At 39.9% G+C, this 18,820-nt stretch overlaps 1 protein-coding gene across 1 annotated transcript in view; it reads left to right on the top strand.

Annotated features, from left to right (window-relative positions):
* Window positions 1-18,820, top strand: part of LOC127946711 (SITS-binding protein-like) — a 50,127-nt gene that overhangs the window by 20,103 nt on the left and 11,204 nt on the right. The window contains exons 5-6 of the mRNA XM_052543432.1: window positions 15,405-15,599; window positions 17,879-18,147. Of these exons, the coding sequence (XP_052399392.1) occupies window positions 15,405-15,599; window positions 17,879-18,147 (464 nt within the window). The remainder of the gene's footprint in view (window positions 1-15,404; window positions 15,600-17,878; window positions 18,148-18,820) is intronic.

Raw genomic sequence — 18,820 nt, 5'->3', positions numbered from 1 at the left:
CATCATTAAGCATCAGAGCGGCTCTGGTGATCTGCAGTATATTCCCCCGTCTCTGACCTTCAGTGTGCTGTTTAATCTCCAGCCCTCAGCGGCTCAGCCTTTGCACCTGTTGTAGCTCTCGGCCTACAGGCCTTCATTCTCAGCCTCAACACCCCACTGACTCGCACAGCCCACAGAGCCAACTTCACTACTTTCTCTGCATCTGCATGTTGAAAATGATCAATTAATATTATATTTTAATACAAAATAAATTTAATCAGTAACAGGGTTATTATCGATCACTCAAACCATGAAAAAAATAAAATAATTAACATTTTCATTACATAAAATAAAATAAACTTGAAATGAAAAAAAAAAATATTTTATTTGATCTGGTTGACAAGGTAACATTTCTCATCAAGTACTATAAATATTCTATACTATATAGAAAAAGTATAAACATATAAAAAATGTATTCTCTTTTTTCAATAAATTAAAAGATCAAGTAAAAAATCATCACACAGGGCTATTAGCGTTATTATTATTTTATTTAGATTTGCTTTAGTCAGTGATGATAACCTTGTGTGGTTCTCCTTTTTCCAGGTCTTTAAATTTATTAAAAAAATGAAATGGTTGTAAACATGAAAAAATACTACATTATAAAACAAACAAAAAAAACAAAACATATATTGATATATTTTATTTATGCTAGTTGCCAAGGCAAAATATCTAATTTTCGTTTAAGTTAAAGTACTAAAATAACTTAATCTAAATAATTTAAACATGTTTATAAATACTAAATGGATAAAAATATAAAAATAACTAACACTACAATTCAAAAATGGGAAAAAGAAATGAATCAACCCCCTTTAAAATAATATTTTTGCTTTGCATTGCTTTTGCGTTGTTTTTGTTTTATCCAGCCATATTTACTCAAAAGAGTAAATATTTATGAGTGCAATATTTTTTTATTTATTAATATAATAAATGTAATGACTGTGTAAGGAGTGGCAGGAAGCAAGTGCGAGGTTAATGATCTTTAATGAGAATAATGAGACAATAGAAAACTGAGACACAAATAACGCTGGGAGGAATGCACAGTTCAAGATGGTGGTGAGGAATGATGAATCCGGAAGGCGGAGGTGAGTTGGCAGCAGGAGAGGGTGACACAGGAACTGCGGGGAAGAGAGCCGAAGGTAAGTGGTGTTGCTTGATGGTGGTTGCGTAGAGTGGACAGGGTTCCAGGGAGGACACGGACATCCAATGCAGAAACACACAAGAAAGCAAGGCACGGGTTACAAACATGAAACAACGCTTTCACGAACACAAGATGCTAGACAAGCCATATATATATAGGGATGAGTAATGAGTGACAGCTGTTGCTGATGACAATTAAAGGAGACGGCCACAAACTAATCAGTGCTGACGCGTAACACACAGACTTCACCCACAAAGTGCAAAACCCAAAAGATCACAGTTAACTGTTCTAACCATGACAATACCCCCCCCCACCCTCTAAGAATGCCTCTTGGAGTTCCCAGAAGGGCCTACCTGCTGATTGTAATCATCTATAAGGGAGTGATTCAGTATGTCCCTAGGAGGTACCCAACTCCTCTCCTCCGGACCATAACCTTCCCAGTCCACCAAGTACCGGAATCCTCGTCCCCTACGTCTCGAGTCCAGAATACAATTAACCGAATAGGTCGGGGCAGGCGGATTAATTTATTAAGTGAATAAAACACGGGTTTAATTTTGGACACATGGAAGGCGGGATGTATTCTCCTGTACGCTGGAGGTAGTTTGAGGTGGACTGTCACCGGACTAATGATCTTGGTGATAGTAAACGGGCCAATGAATTTGGAAGCTAATTTGTTAGAAATGGAACGGAGAGGAATATTATTCATAGAAAGCCACACTTTTTGACCCACGACGTAAACGGAAGGCTTTGACCGGTGTCAACCGGCCTTGGCCTTAGTGCGCGCCCTCATCAGGTGCATAGTCTCGCGGGCTCTGGTCCAGGTGCGGTGGAACCTCTGGACAAATGCGTGAGCGGAGGGGACCGCAACTTCAGTTTCCAGACTAGGCAAAGCTGGTGGCTGATAACCTAAGCTGTACTGAAACGGAGAGAGGCCCGTGGCTGACACTGGTAACAAATTGTGAGCGTACTCTACCATAGAGAGTTGTTGGCTCCAGGAAGAAGGATTCTTGGAGACCAAACATTGCAACGTTCTCTCCAAATCTTGGTTGGCTCGCTCAGACTGCCCGTTACTCTGGGGATGATAACCCCAAGACAGGCTAACTGTTGCTCCTAGCAACTTACAAAATTCTTTCCAAAATTTGGATATGAATTGGGATCCCCTGTCAGAAACCACGTCTACCTTCAGGCCATGTAACCGAAAGATGTGATCTAGGACAGTGACCGCTGTCTCCTTGGCTGTCGGTAATTTGGACAAGGGAATCAAATGTACCGCCTTCGAGAACCAGTCCACTATGGTCATGCCATTAGAGGGCGGGAGGGTGGTAACAAAATCTAGTGCGATATGTGACCAGGGTCTCAGAGGGACAGACAGCGGTTGAAGAAGCCCATCAGGAGGCCGGTTAGATGACTTACCACTGGTGCAAACTGAGCAAGCCAAAACAAAATTGTGGACGTCACAAGCTATAAGTGGCCACCAGAATCGTTGTTTAACTAACCCCTTGGTTCTGCTTATCCCTGGATGACAAGCAACATTAGAGCAGTGACCCCACTGAATGACTTCGGACCGTAACCCTTCTGGCACAAATAAACGATTCGGTGGGTAACCGGGTAGAGGCGTTACCCCTTCTAAGCCCATCTTGACCTTTGATTCCACCTCCCATACGAGTGCTAAGACGACTATTTTCTCAGGTAAAATACAATCGGGAGTCACCGGGCGGGCAGAGGGATCAAAAAGACATGACAAAGAATCGGGTTTGACATTTTTGGAACCCGGGTGGTACAACAGAGGAAAATCGAAATGACCGAAAAAAAGTGCCCACCGAGCCTGCCTGGAATTGAGTCTTTTGCCAGTTCTAATATACTCTAAATTCTTATGATTGGTCCAAACAATGAAAGGTACCCATGAGCCTTCCAACCAGTGACGCCACTCCTCTAAAGCTAATTTTACGGCCAACAATTCTCTGTTACGAATGTCATAATTGCGTTCAGCAGGAGATAAACGATGGGAGAAAAACGCACAGAGATGCATCTTATCGTCTGAGGCAGCATGTTGGGAAAGAACTGCTCCTACCTCCATCTCTGATGTGTCGACCTCCACCACGAACTGCCGTGGGGGATCAGGGGCTACAAGGATGGGGGCCAAAACAAAGTGGCTCTTGAGGTTGGTAAATGCAGTTTCGGCTGCATCCGACCACCTGAACGGTGTACTGGGGGAGGTCAAGGCCGACAGAGGTGAGACTAGTTGGCTGAAATTTACAAATGAAACGTCGATAGAAATTGGCGAACCCCAGAAACCGCTGTAGGGCCTTACGGGAATCTGGAGATGGCCAATCTATCACAGCCTTAACCTTGTCAGGATCCATACGTATTCCCTCAGATGAGACGATATACCCTAGGAAGGGAAAAGACTGTGCATCGAATACGCATTTCTCCACCTTGACAAAAAGCCCATTCTCGATTCATCTCTGGAACACTTGTCTGACGTGTTGAACATGTTCCTGGAGAGATGAAGAAAAAATCAGTATGTCATCCAGGTAAACATATATAAACTGATCTACCATGTCTCTCAACACGTCATTAACGAGTGCTTGGAAAACCCCTGGCGAGTTGGAAAGCACGAACGGCATAACCAAATATTCAAAGTGCCCTCTAGGGGTGTTAAAGGCGGTTTTCCATTCATCCCCCTTCCTGATGCGGACCAAATGATAAGCATTACGTAAATCCAATTTTGTGAAGACGGATGCTCCCTGTAACCTCTCGAAAGCTGAAGACATCAACGGTAACGGATAGGTGTTCTTTATCGTGATGTTGTTCAGCTCTCGGTAGTCAATACAAGGTCGCAGAGAACCATCCTTCTTACCCATAAAAAAGAATCCTGCCCCTGCTGGAGAAGAGGAAGGGCGGATGAACCTCGATGCCAAGGAATCAGAAATGTATTTTTCCATAGCCTCCCTCTCCACAATAGAAAGAGAGTAAAATTTGCCTTTAGGCGGAGACTTGGCACTGGCACTAAATCTATCGCACAGTCGTAGGGACGATGCAAAGGAAAAGAAGCAGCACGGAACTTACTGAACACCTCCTTCAGGTCCAAGTACTCTGCGGGCATGTTTGATAACACCATGTTCTCTTTCTGAAAGACAGAAACAGTCCATGCAGGAATCGATCCCACTGCATTGCCTCGTTCCACTGGCACGTGGCCGCCAGGGTGCGGAACTGAAAGGAATAGTCAGCCACTGATGATCTTCCTTGTTTCAGGTCCGAGAGCTGGTGAACGGCCTCCCTGCCGGCCGCGGCTCGATCGAAGACCCGTTTCATCTCATCGGAGAGGGAGTGGAACGAGGCGCAACACAGATGTTGATTCTCCCACACCACCGTCCCCCGTAAGGCGGCCCTGCCAGAGAGTAGGGTAAGAGCAAACGCAACCTTGGACTCCTTGGAGGTGCGGGACTGCAATGCAAAATGCATGGAACATTTCTTAAGGTAAATCTTGCAAAAGTTTGCTCACCGGAGTAACTCTCTGGCACCGGAAGTCGCGGCTCTGACCGGAAGTGGTCCTGGGAGCTCTCCCGGGGGACGGGCAGCGCAGGCGGTGTGGTGGGTGCAGTGGGAGAGGTGAGTTGATGGATCTGCTGGGAGAGCTCGGACACCTGTGTCACCAGCGCTTGGATTGTGCGTCCGATGTTCACGATGCTCTCCTACTGCTGATCCATGCGGTTGACGCTGTAGTGAATGAGTTCCGACAGTGAAGTGGTCCTCGCTGCTTCCATGGTTTTGAGAGCGTTCTGTAACGACTGTGTAAGGAGTGGCAGGAAGCAAGTGCGAGGTAAATGATATTTAATGAGAATAATGAGACAATACAAAACTGAGACACAAATAACGCTGGAAGGAAAGCACAGTCCAAGATGGTGGTGAGGAATGATGAATCCGGAAGGCAGAGGTGAGTTGGCAGCAGGAGAGGGTGACACAGGAACTGCGGGGAAGCGAGCCAAAGGTAAGTGGTGTTGCTTGATGGTGGTTGCGTAGAGTGGACAGGGTTCCGGAAAGACACGGACATCCAACACAGAAACATACAAGAAAGCAAGGCACGGGTTACAGACATGAAACAATGCTCTCACGAACACAAGACACTAGACAAGCCATATATATAGGAATGAGTAATGAGTGACAGCTGTTGCTGATGACAATTAACGGAGATGCCCACAAACTAATCGGTGCTGACGCGTAACACACACAGACTTCACCCACAAAGTGCAAAACCCAGAGATCACGGTTTACCAACCGTGACAATAAAAGGCCAAAATATTTGATACATATTACAATTTGCCTTAACATCCAAGTAGCATCAGTGTCAGCAAATGTGCACAGCCATGAGTAATTATATAAAGTAAATGCAAATCTGATTTAGATCTTTCTTAGGCATTAAGCACTGTGCATATGTAACATTTTGTACTAAAACGGACCTTTGTTTAATCCGATTTTGAATGGTTATTAGCCTTACACCAAATTATAAAACATAATTCGCCAAACTATTTTGATCCATGCACTTGGTGGAAAAAAACCAGTTTAAACGGACAGTTCGTCCCAAAACAAAATCATTGTTTCAGTCATCATTTCCTCATCCTCGTTTTGTACCAAACCTGTATGACATTCAGAACAAACTAGTGACCACTAGTGGTGCATAAATGACACACTTTGCTGTTAATTTTCTTGTGGTTGATGGTCAGGTTTCTGAAGGACTCATTATAATCACACAAACAGGCTCGGGTCTGGGAGAACAACGTTTCATACCAGGCAGATTTAACAGGGACGCAGGAACACTGTGTTCAAGTACAAACATCTGCCACCAGCTGGCCTGTTAAGTTCATTTTGACAGAACAAAACAGTCTGAGCTGCTCAGTGTTGTGGACATGAAAGGCTTCATTTTTTCTAAGCAGATCTGCAGCCGGTGAGGAGAGGTCAGGGCCTGATCCCCTAGAGAAAGACACACATCTCTGGTTCACTGAAATGCCAGCAGGAAACTGGTCTCCAATTAAATGATACTTGCTGTTTTAAGGAGAATAATATGTTATACCAGTGTGAGCCATCTGTGTTATGTTAGCTTCGTCTTTTTACCACTTTTTTACACATTTCTCAAATGCTTTTATCCTATATTTTATCCAAATGCTTTTAAAATATAATGCTTTTTTAAGGTTTATAGTGCATTTAATGTTTATATTTTATCAGAACATGTAAATAGGTTGTGTTTTATTGTTTGAGATATTAGAACAGACTGTAAACTTGAAGACTTGAACCTGAATTTTCCATATGAGCACCACAATTTGACATCTCTAGAGCATTTGCTGTAACAATACTTTTTTACAATATGCTAATGATAAATAACACAATATAGTTGATACTGACATGAGCTGATGTTGGCTTTGTGCATTTTTTAACAAAAGTATCCTCTTAATGAGTCTAAAAATGTCATGAGGTGTAACTATTAAATATAAATGAATATATCTTTACTTTTGAGAATATATATATATATATATATATATATATATATATATATATATATATATATATATATATATATATATATATAGACACACACACACACAAAGAATTATTAATTCATACCTATATATCGTTAGGTTTTTGGAGAGTCGCACCACATGACATTTTGCAATGCGAACTAACCATGCCTTGATATATAAGTCACATTTTCCAATGATAATGCTATTTATCACAGTCAAATGTTTGTTTTCTGGATTCACATGGTTTTTGGAAACTTTAATCAATAAATAATATCTTTTTCAACAAAAATTTAAATTTAAGGAGTCAAAAATGTCATGTGGTGTCAACATTAAGTAAAAAGTAATAGCATATTTTCTTTTCTTTACATATTTTCTTAATACATTTTCCAGAATGATTTAAATATATTTTTTCAAGGTATTTTTTTATAAATCAAATAAATTAATTAATTAATTGGGATTAATACAAATAATTACATAAAATATTTAAATAGTTAATAAATAAATAAAAACATAAAAAATGCCCTTCATAATGTTTTATTGGCCATAATATAAGACATCTGTGTCGCCCAGATAAATATCATTCATGCATAGCTTCATTTGATCAGTTGCATACAATGTTGATTTATCGCTTAGTTTAATTAATTGATTCATGACTCACATGCTTGTTTAATTTTTTTGACTAGTCACGACATTGTTCTTAGGCATGCATGCTTGATTGATCTCAAAACAGTATAAATAACACTGAGCGGTTCGTTTCACAGCTGAATTCCTCTAGAAAGATCAGAGGCAGGTGAAAGAAAAAAAAACTTCCTGCCAAGAAAAGAATGTTCTCTATACCTAAAATACTTAAAAGGCTTATCAGAACATTAACATCAATGTAATGCAGAGTACAGCCCTCCGATTTCAATAACTCATGACATGTAAGATTTTATTTTATTACTATTTTGATATTTATAGCCCACAAAATTGTCTCAAATATATGTTATATTTACATGTTGCTATATTGCAATATGCATTGATAAAATAAGCTATAATTTCAATTCTTCTGTAAATTAAAATGTTATATTACCTAATATAACAAATCAAATGTTTCCCACCCACTGTGAAGCCTAATTCTATGTGCTATCTGATACACAGACCACACTTTCCCATATCCTAACCTGAATGAAAGTCTTACCACTAAATTACAGTGGAAAACCTTCCCTTGTGTGACAGTTTTTCTTTTTTTTTTCTTTGCTAGTTTCCATTTTAGCTTGAAATAACACAGTCATAAGCGGAACCAACAGCTTGACTTGGAATGAATTTGGTCATAAACACACTTGCCAGGATTCGCTATTTATTGCACAGATTCCTCATAAGCACAGCGTTCAGCATGCCTGTACAATATGATTAATATAAATGACATTGTTGTATTTTCTCAGACATCGTGGCACCTGTTAGGGACTGTCATGGTAAAAACATTAATAGGGGCTGAAGTATTATTTTCAGTGATGGTAAAACAATATTTTCCACACTGTTAAAATAATCAACAAAATAAGAATTCAGAAACGTAAATGCTGACGGCTACCATCATCTGTAATACATGACTGCCTAGAAAAGCTGACTACAAACTGTGCGTGTTAAAACCGGGAGACATTATATACTGAGTTTGTTAAAGGAGTAGTACACCCCAAAAATTACAATTTGCTGTAAATATACTCACCCTTGGGATATTCTGATGAGTGTGTTTCTTCATCAGAACAGATTTGGAAAAATGTAGCATTACATCACTTGTTCATCGATGGATCCTCTGCAGTGAATGGGTGCCGTCAGAATGAGAGTCCAAACAGCTGATAAAAATATCACAATATTCCACAAGTAATCATCTATCACTATTATTGTCTATAATAACTTTTTTTTTTCACCAGAGAAATGTTATCTCATCTGAATCAGGAGAGAAATATGCACAGATCAAGCACCGTTTATAAGCGAAAACAGTTCAAAACAATGGGAGATGGACATTTTCAAAGGTTTCTTTGATTTAATTTTTTTGTATACAGACATAATAACAACAAAACTTTGTGCATTTATAAAATAAATAAATAACAAACAGGGTGTTCTGTCTGCAGCCTTTGTCTGCGCTGATCTTCATTTACAAACGCGTCATTAAAATGAACTGTAACTCAGTGAATACTCAACGAAGAGACAGGGAGATCTATAGAAAGCTTGACATGTCTACTTTTAAACTAAACAAATGCTGCCGAAAACAAATATTCTTTGATAAAGTAATCCATATGAAAACAACACGATGTCCATTTTACACGTCTCCCTTCATTATCTTCTAATGTGACCACGCCCCCGCTGGTCTAATGCTGGTCCAGATTCTAATGTTTCACTGAAGCGTGCGGCTTGAATACGCCCATACAACAGAAGACAACGCAGTGAGACTGTTCTTCAAGTTCTTTTATTTTACTGTTTGCTTCACGATAAGAGGAATAAGACATAATTCACCCCAAAAAGATGTGATGTGGTTGAGGATTTGAGATTTGGATTTCCTCAGAAATAAACAATGAAGCGCTTTATTCAGCAGAGATCATAAACATGAGTAAGTCTCTTTTTATTTATTTATATACTTGTACTAGTTTTCACATAACGTGTAAACATTTGACAAGTTAGGCTTTTTCCAAACTATAATTCCTGACTAAATGTATAATCAAATGAAACATTATGAAGTTTCAATAACGATATACACTACTATACCATTCAAAAGCTTGATGTAAATAATATAAATGTAACAAATAAATGTAACAGTAACAAATGTAACAAACAATGCGGTTCTTTCCATTCCATTATGCTAAAAATTCAGTTTGAAAGTCAGCTTTGATTGTTCCTAATTAACTGCACTCCCAAGTGGATATTAAATTATGTTGTGGGATAATTAAATATATTCTAAATAAACTACAAACATAAAAATATATACATTTATTTTGTCCTCACATTCTTTCTTGTAACTCCTCCCTCACAGGGACACACAGCTGACTGAAAGGCTTATTACGCAGCTCATTATGCAGCTCATTATGCAGCTCATTATGCAGCTCATTATGCAGCTCATTATGCAGCTGATTATGCAGGCCTTTGTCTTCTCAGTTCTAAATCACAATGATATTCATTATAGTTCACATCCTCTCGTATATGACTTTTACAAACAAAAAGTGTCTTCGAAAATTTAAATCAATATATAGTTTTCTGTGAGTAAACAAGATGATTTTCACATAATTAACAAAAGAAAAATTCTAGGCTACAAGCTCCAGTTCTCAAAAGTCCCGAAAACCAGTGTTCTGTATATGTTTTATTGCCTTATTCAAGTGATTTAACATTTTTAGTTTTTCACTAACCACACATAAATTTTTTTTCTCAAAAACACAATCATGTACATACATGCTGCTCACATATTATTATAGCCCAGTTTGTGCTGATTACAGTGAGATTAGACTTTAGCCATTTAGATGTTTATAAGCAACTGAAAAAAACACAAATGTCAGGTCATGACAAAACTTCTCCAGGCCCCAAAAATACCCTTAGACCTCAGAGGGTTAAAGCTCAGTTGATTGCTTTGGACACATTGGATCTGCTCATAATCAGCTGAAGAACAAGGGTCCTTGCCTGCACCAATGGCTTCTAAAGCTGCTGGTTAGTTTGTTGAACTGGCTTCTGAAGTTGAAGGTCATTTTGCTTGGTCAGAGCTCTTACGCAGATTATTCCACTTTGGAACAGCATGACAGAAAATGCAAACTGCCGAAATCTGACCCAAAACACCAACTTGCAGCCATTTTTCAACAACTAAACACAAAGTGGTGATGCTGCCCTTTGTTTTTTTATACTCTAGAGCAGTACTTCCCAAACCTATCCTGGAGATCCCCCTGCACTGCACCCTTATCTAACATTCAACAGAGGGTTACAGATTTCATCTTATTAAAGTTAGTCCCTCCCCCCTTCATTAACCCTCACGATTCTCCAGACTTACATGAGTTGGAGCTTATGCAACTGAGTGATTCTCATTGGCTGCATCCGAAAACTTAGGCAGGTGACTTGCTGCCTCGCTGACGTATCAGGCAATGACTTTGCAGGCAGTGTTTTTGCAACTGATTTTGGACAGCCTCCTGAGGCAGCACAATGATCTACAGCAAAATATATAGAGAGCTTGGGTGGCAACCTAGTGAATATTTAATTACTGCATTATTAATTTATCGCTAGAATTACATAAAAGGTGGAAAATGTTGATCAAAAACATACATTTACACACAAACTGACCTCTGACGGTAAATTTCAGATGCCATCTTTATTTTTTGGCTTAACTGTCACAGAATGGAATGCACAGGATTGTGGGATATCAAAGTCAGTGAAGGATACATCTATGCTGCCTTCAAAAATCGGCCAGATGAAGGCATCTCAGGAGATAGGAAATGAAAATAACATTGATTCAGACGTGCCTTGATGACTTCCTACCTTGGAATGCATCCTTCGAAGGCAGCGTTTTTCAGTTTTCAGATGCAGCCATCAATTCAACTGTCCTTGTTAAATACATGATAACACAAACTTGAGCATAATGTAAAATATCATTGAAAAAATCCCTTGGTTTTTATCCTTCATTAGCTGAATCCAATTGTTGACTTCTTGACAATTCTGGATTTTTTTTTCTAAGAGACACATCTCGGAATGTACAAGCCTGTATCATCAGACTGGTTCAGAAGAAGCTTGATTTAACATACTCATGATAACTTTGAAGCTTTGAGTGATACTTGAACCCTGTCCCAGACATAGCTGCTCTATTGTTAAATGCTGCATTATAATTAAGATACAATCATTGATTTTTAAAAAGTACTTTTAAAATCTTGCACAGACTGCAATATCAATGTCCTTTGGTTAGAGGTGGAAAGTAACTAATTACAAATACTTTCATTAGAGCAGTTGAGTAAAATTTAACTTTTTTCTGCTTTCTTGAGTATAATTAAATTGGTGGTACTTTTACTTGAGTTAAATAAAACTAAAGTATTACATTTATTTTTAAACAAAAGCACAAAGTAAAAAAAAAAAAACGGACAAAGGAGGCGCCGATGAAGAGACAGAGCGTGCTGGTGTTTGACGGATACTTTTCAAACTTCTGGGGTGGAGCCCTGCGCTTCAGCTAATAACAGACAGGTCTGACTCGGGAGCAAAACCAATCAAAACTTGGAGTTCAGTTGGGGTTGGGGTGGGGTGTTCAAACAGCACTATGCTTTGACTGTCAATCACCGGCGTTGTCTGTCAGGGACCAGACAAGACCAGTCCCAGCCAATCCAAAACGATCACGCTCCCCTGAGTATTAATCACCCTCACCTGGTCATCATCAGCAATCTCATCAAGGCACTATAAAACAGACCTCATGTTTCCGTCTCCTGCTTGCCTCGCATCCCGTGGATTCCAAGACGTAATGTATACGTACTTTTGAAACACTAACCTTTGTGTCATTGTTCTGCTGCCTCCAGGATTCCCGAGCCATCCCTGTTACCTGATTTCCCAACGATCTCCTGTATCTCATGTGTTCTCGTCAAGCTTGCTGGACAGTTGCCTCTCCTGTAAAAGAAAAGGGACAAGCATTAGTTAACCGTGATTGTGTGGCATTGACCTCTCTTCTATGGATGTACTCCCCTGCATTCAGCCCCTCACTGAGTGATCTGCACAGTATCCGCACCTGAAATCACCTTCTACTCACCGTGCACTTGATCTTGTGAAAAATAAACGTTGTGTGGAATTCACTTACCTCTGCCTCCAGTGACTATCCTGACAGAATGCTTGACCAACACCGGCATGAATTCAGCACAGTAAAGTCTTGTTTATCCAGCAATTATCTGCGGCTGCGTTAAGATGGGCCGAAGTGCTGTGGTTTCAAGAGACTGCGGTCACCTCGTCCGTACAGAATTTTATCAGTCACTTTAAGGAAGTGTTTGGGTGACCCTGTGGGAGACTTTTCAGTCAGCAATCAATTGTTACACCTGAGTCAAGGTGAAAGACCTGTTTCTGAATACTCCCTTGAATTCCAGACTCTGGCCACGGCGAGTGGAAAAGCACTTGTTACGGTTTACCGAAGAGGATTAAACCCCGCACTTCGACTGCAGCTCGCCATTTATGATAATATGGGGTTAGAGAAATTCATAGAACAAGCCCTCCCAGTTCACTTGAGATCCCAGTCCGGTTATCGAGAAACTCATGCCCCAGCTCCCATTTCTCATCAGTTTACCCGAGAAAATCCCTGAATCGCAGCCTGAACGGATGCAGGTGGAAACCCAGCGACTGTCTCCAGCAGAGCGTAACCGTCGGCAAGAGCTCAGACTATGCCTCTACTGCAGGAGAAGAGGACACTTTATACGAACCTGCCCATCTCGTCCCCTGCGGTTATTGGTGAGTTCAGTTCTCCACCAACCCTCTGTGTCAGCTCCACTAACTTTATGTGTGACCTTTATGAGCCACCACCATCGTTGACTCCGGATCAGCCGGCAACTTCATTTCTGGAAAACTTTCCAAGGCACACAACCTCCGAAGGACCCGACCCACTAAACTGTACTCTATCTATGCAGTGACTGGCGAGCTCAACAAAGGGTATGTGACATCACAAATAGCACCAATCACCCTTTGTGTAGAAAATACCCACCACAAATCATTTTCCCCATTTGTTCTCACAAATAGCCTAGCTGATTTAATTCAAGGCCGCCCTTGGCTAAACCAAAATCAACCCACGATAGATTGGACTACTGGGAAGATTCTGAACTGGGGCTGCAACTTCCAAGCCACTTATCACTTGTATAATGTACAATCCGCTAATGACCACCCTGTCTCCATGTCAGTGAATTCTGCATCCATTGAGAGTCCGATAGCTTATGAAAAATTTTTTAAACTTTTTAAACCGTTTATGAAGTTTATCCAGGGATCTGCCATGACCTAGGTCCCTCGGCAACTACCCACCGGAATACTACTCCCATTACCGATTCCCCATTGCCATTAGTCCCACATTGGAGTGGATTTCATCACCGATCTCCCAGTCTTGGATGGTAACACCTGCATTCTTGTAGCCATAGAAAGATTTTCTAAAGCATGTAGACTAATCCCCCTGAAAGCCCTGCCCACAGCCTTTGAAGCAGCCGAACTCCTGTTTGAACATGTGTTTCGTACCTTTGGCATTCCAGAGGATATCATGTCAGACAGAGGGCCCCAGTTTATCTCCAGGGTATGGCGGTCATTCTTCGCCCTCCTTAATGTAACAGTAAGCCTCACTTCCGGTTACCACCCACAAACAAACGGCCAAACAGAACGTAAGATCCAAGACATCAGTCGCTTCCTCAGAACATTTTGCCATCACAATCAAAACCTCTGGAACCGTTACTTAGTCTGGGCAGAATATGCCCAAAATTCCCTCCGACAGACGTCCACTAAGCTGACCCCATTCCAATGTATCCTATGCTATCAGCCTCCCCTGGTCCGGTGAGCCGTCCGAAGTTCTCTCAGTGAATACCTGGTTCCGAAACCGCGAGAGGGTTTGAAACCAGGCACACCACCACCTTCAGCAGGCATTGAATTGCCAGCAGCACTTTGCCAATTTTCACCGTTGACAAACTCCTACCTACCAGCCAGGGCAACTGGTATGGCTCTCTACACGGGACATCCAATTAAGGCAACCATGTCCGAAATTGAGCCCAAAATACATAGGGCCTTTCCCGGTGGAATGACAAGTCAACCCAGTTACCTACCGACTCCGACTCCGGATACACCCCACCTTTCATGTCTCCCTGTTAAAACCCCATCACTTACCTGTCTCTGTTCCCTCTTCAGACCGGTCCCTGACGACAACCCCCCCCCCCCCCCCATTACCACCCATAGACGCTGAGCCCATCTACACTGTAAGAGAGATACTGGACTCCCGACGTCATGGTGGGCGACTAGAGTACCTAGTGGACTGGGAGGATTATGGACCAGAGGAAAGGTGTTGGGTACGTCGTCAAGATATCCTCGACCCCAATCTGCTCACAGAGTTTCATGGCCAGCATCCAGAGAGACCGGCTCCGCGGCCCCCAGGCAGACCGCCATGACGTCGGAGAACAAGATCCCCTAGCGCGGACCCTGGAGGGGGGAGTAGTGTCAGGGACCAGGCAAGCCCGGTCCCAGCCAATCCACAATTATCACGCGAAAAGTGAAAGATATAACACCATGTCAGAAAATAATAATAAACAAAATCACTGAGTTGGAAAAAGGATTGTGTCAGTATTTTTTGAACCACCATTTGCTTTGATTTATTATTTTGTAAAAAAATGTTTTTGCTTGATATGTTGGTGTTATATCTTTCACCTGGATGTTATATGTTGCACTGAATAAAACATAAACAGTGTCCATCTTTACTTCAGACTGCAAAGCACCAAAATGTGATTATTTGAAAGGGGGGGTGATTCTTTTCTTTACTCACTGTGTGGTTAATTTAGTTAATTTGTTAATTTTGAGACTTCTGAATTTTACAGCAACAATCTATTTAAATTTCATCTTCTTTTTTTCTTTTTTTTAGTGTTGAAATTTTTTTTTTCAACACTGTAACAAGCATGATTTGTAAGGTTAAATATATAATTTCTGCACCATCATTTATGACTTATTTTTAAGCTGGTGACATCAGCCTGTTTGTCATCTCTGATTATTATTTTTTGCATTTCTAGGACCACAGCTACCTCAATAGCAAAAAAAGGACGTCTAAGAGACAGAAGAGGGACCTCCCTTTTGTGAAGCTTCTAAACATTTCCATCACCCTGTCCCCGTACCTGAGCGTGGATTCGCAGCAGTTCCAGACCTCCATTCAGGAAGGTATTGAAGATTACTGGCTGAGTCTGCCCTCAGGAGCGAAGGGCCGAACGGTAAGACTGACTGTTTGCTGATCTGGGCGTCCGTCTTGTCCTTTATGCACTGAGGTATATGGGTCAATCACCCGGATTACTTTTGCATCATAGATGTACTTATATATTGAATTATATTCTGTTTTCACTTTAAAGTTTTAGTTTTTAAAATGTCTATATAGTATGTATTTTTTATTTATTAGTTTTAATTGACTTTTAATCGAGTTTTATTTGTATTAGTACTTCAACTTGAAGGAAACTTTTAAAGTTTAGGTTTTATGATATTTTATATTATTTACAATTTATTTTAGATAAGGTTTTTTTTTTTACTTAAAGGTTCATATGATGTTGCTAATATGATCATATGATATTGTATTTGGTGTAATGCATTGTGTTTATGCGGTTTAAGGTTGAAAAAAACACATTATTTTCCATATAATACACATTATCGTTTCTCCTCTATGCCCCGCTTTTTGAAACGCGTCGATTTTTACAAGCCTCATCGGTCCGAAAAAGCAAGATGTGCTCTGATTGGCCAGCTATCCAGTGCATTGTGATTGGCCGAATGCCTCAAGCGTGTGACGGCAATGTTACGCCTCTTACCATACTGTGCCATCTCCCAGGCCAGCAGCACATCCCAACATTGGTTCTCTTTCAGCAGTTCAGTCAATGTACTGTTAGGAGTAACTGAATAACTTGGGAGATTGGTTTATTTCACATCAGAGGGAGTGTAAAGCACTTAAGTAATTTGTGAATTAGTATATAATGGAGACACAAACAGTTTCAAACAATTCAGTTTGATTTAGTGAGCTGGTTTGACCGGTTCACCAAGAAGTTCAGGTAAATAGAAAGATTTGTTCACAATCCAGACATCACTAGACGAGACAAAACTAATAAAACCCATTAAAAACTAGGCATTTGTTGCATCCAGTTGGGACATAATAACTGGTTATAATGACTTATATTGTCTTTTTACGCGTTGTGTTGCGTATCGTACTGCGTGAACATAAAACCATGTCTGTATTTGTGATCTGAGAAACAACAAATAAGCCTACCCTTCAGTGCTCAAAACTCGTTTTTGAATCATCAGTGGCAAATTATTTAAATATAAAAACATACTTACATGCTGTGAGTCAGGCTACTTGTTCAGTAAACAGTCCTCATCCTTCATAAAATGCACAGCACACTTCTAAATATTTGGTTTGGACTTTTCTGGAACAGTGTTAAAATACAACTTAACCACTGATTTCTAGTCGTGTCCTCTTTTGGAAGGCCAAACAAGTAGTTTCGCTTCCACAACGAAACACACAGCAAGTCCTCAACATGGCAGCGACGGCAACTGTGAGAATAAAAGTTACGCTGCCATTCTTTGCTTGAACATTTGGGCGGTGTTATGCAAATCTTCCCACACAGTGACGTAGACATGTGGGGGCGGGTTAGAATAAGATGTTTTAGGGGCATGTGGTTGACTGTTAACTTTTTTAAAGAATATCTCTTTGGTTTTGAGACTTTAGTCTTTGCAACTTTACAGATCTTCTTTATGTACCAAGAGCTTGTAACACTCCAAAGAGAAACGAAAATTTGAAACTGCATCATATGACAATTTTTTTAACAACAATATATCACTGCTTGGTGTTGTTTTTTGTCTGGATCTATTAATTTATTCAAATATACATTAAAAAAAGCAATTCAGACATACAGTGACTTGAAGTCTCCTATGAATATGTTCTACATTTTGGATTAAAAATTAAAAATTATATCTTATGGGGCATAAAGTAAAACTGTCAGAGTGATACAAATGTCTGATATCATAATAAAAAGGAACTCATTAAAATAATGAAATTCGTGAAAGAAATAATTATTAAATTGTTTTTCATTATTATTAGATAATTATCATTAATTATCATTATTTTTAATTATCCAGTTATATGACATGTGGTTCCCCAAAAACGTCATGGTATCTGCACAAAAAACCCTTAAAAAAATATATGTGAATATTTGAAAATTATTCATATGTGTACTCTCATATGTATTGAAAGGGTAAGAAAAGTACTATTTTTACTTGATAGTTCCAGTACATGACATCTAAAGTTTTTCTTTACAAATGGCATAAAAGTTTCTTCAAAACTATATGAAACCAACATGGCCTTTTTAAATAATTTTCACATTTTGAGCTAGATTTTTAAAAGAGATTTCCTTTTTCATGTATACTCTTATTTGTTCTTGACCAATATTCTTACCTGTGCATTATTATTATTATTATTTACTTTTTTATTTGTACATTATTTCTCTTTCATAAGGTGCCTCTTTTGACTCAGTGGAAAGGAAAGTACAGTGTGAAGCTCAACATCTCCAACCCAGAAGCCACAAATTGGTTTCTGGACAAAGTGGACAGCTTGCGTAGCCATTTGGGCATGGAGTATGTCATCCTGGAAGGCGGTGAGGGAAACCCTTTTGAGGAACAAGTCCTACGCCCCCCTCTGGCATGGGTTGGGGATGAATACATCCGACTCTTGGCCGACCTGGCAGAGAGGATAGGGGACAATGCCATTGTGACCTCAGGAACAAGGTATTTGGTTTAAACTGGTAAATAGTCCCAATCGTTTATGGTGATTTTGGCAAGTAGCACATGGATAAACATTCTCGTTGGTCCTAATAGCTGACTTTATGTTGAGAATTGAGATTGTTTTTTTATGGATCAATTGAAGATGTCAATCCAAGAATTTTCCCATTTGGCAAAATCATGATCACTTACTACCATTTTGGGAACAATCGACAGACTTTGTTCACTCAGGAAAGCAAAATCCAAAATCCATTCTTGGCATGTCAAACTCAAATATTTTCAGATGTAGTCCTCTGAACCTCCCGGAAAATACACCAAATCTGATTTGTTACTAGTCTGATCCAAACCATATGCATACGTGAGATTTAAAAATATGTTAAACTCTATCCCCGCCAATGACAGAATTGTCCAGCTTTCCATGTTTTTTACTGTTATATGGTAGGAGGACCTATTACACATCTTATGAAAGTATTAGATTTCTGGATCAAATCATGGTGAAAAAGCAGAAACAAGTGATCGCGTATGTAAGCAGAAGCATATGTAAAACAACGCATAATGTAAAGCATCATCAAACATTAAACAGCATATACATCAAAACTGCCTTACGTTACGATTTTCACAGCTTTTTTTCTTTCAAAATGTTGCTTTTTGTCATGAGACTTGCTCACATTTAAGTGTG

The sequence above is a fragment of the Carassius gibelio genome, chromosome A25 (genome assembly GCF_023724105.1).
Source record: "Carassius gibelio isolate Cgi1373 ecotype wild population from Czech Republic chromosome A25, carGib1.2-hapl.c, whole genome shotgun sequence".
In the NCBI taxonomy this organism is placed as follows: domain Eukaryota; kingdom Metazoa; phylum Chordata; class Actinopteri; order Cypriniformes; family Cyprinidae; genus Carassius; species Carassius gibelio.
This window is presented reverse-complemented; position numbering and strand designations above follow the sequence as displayed.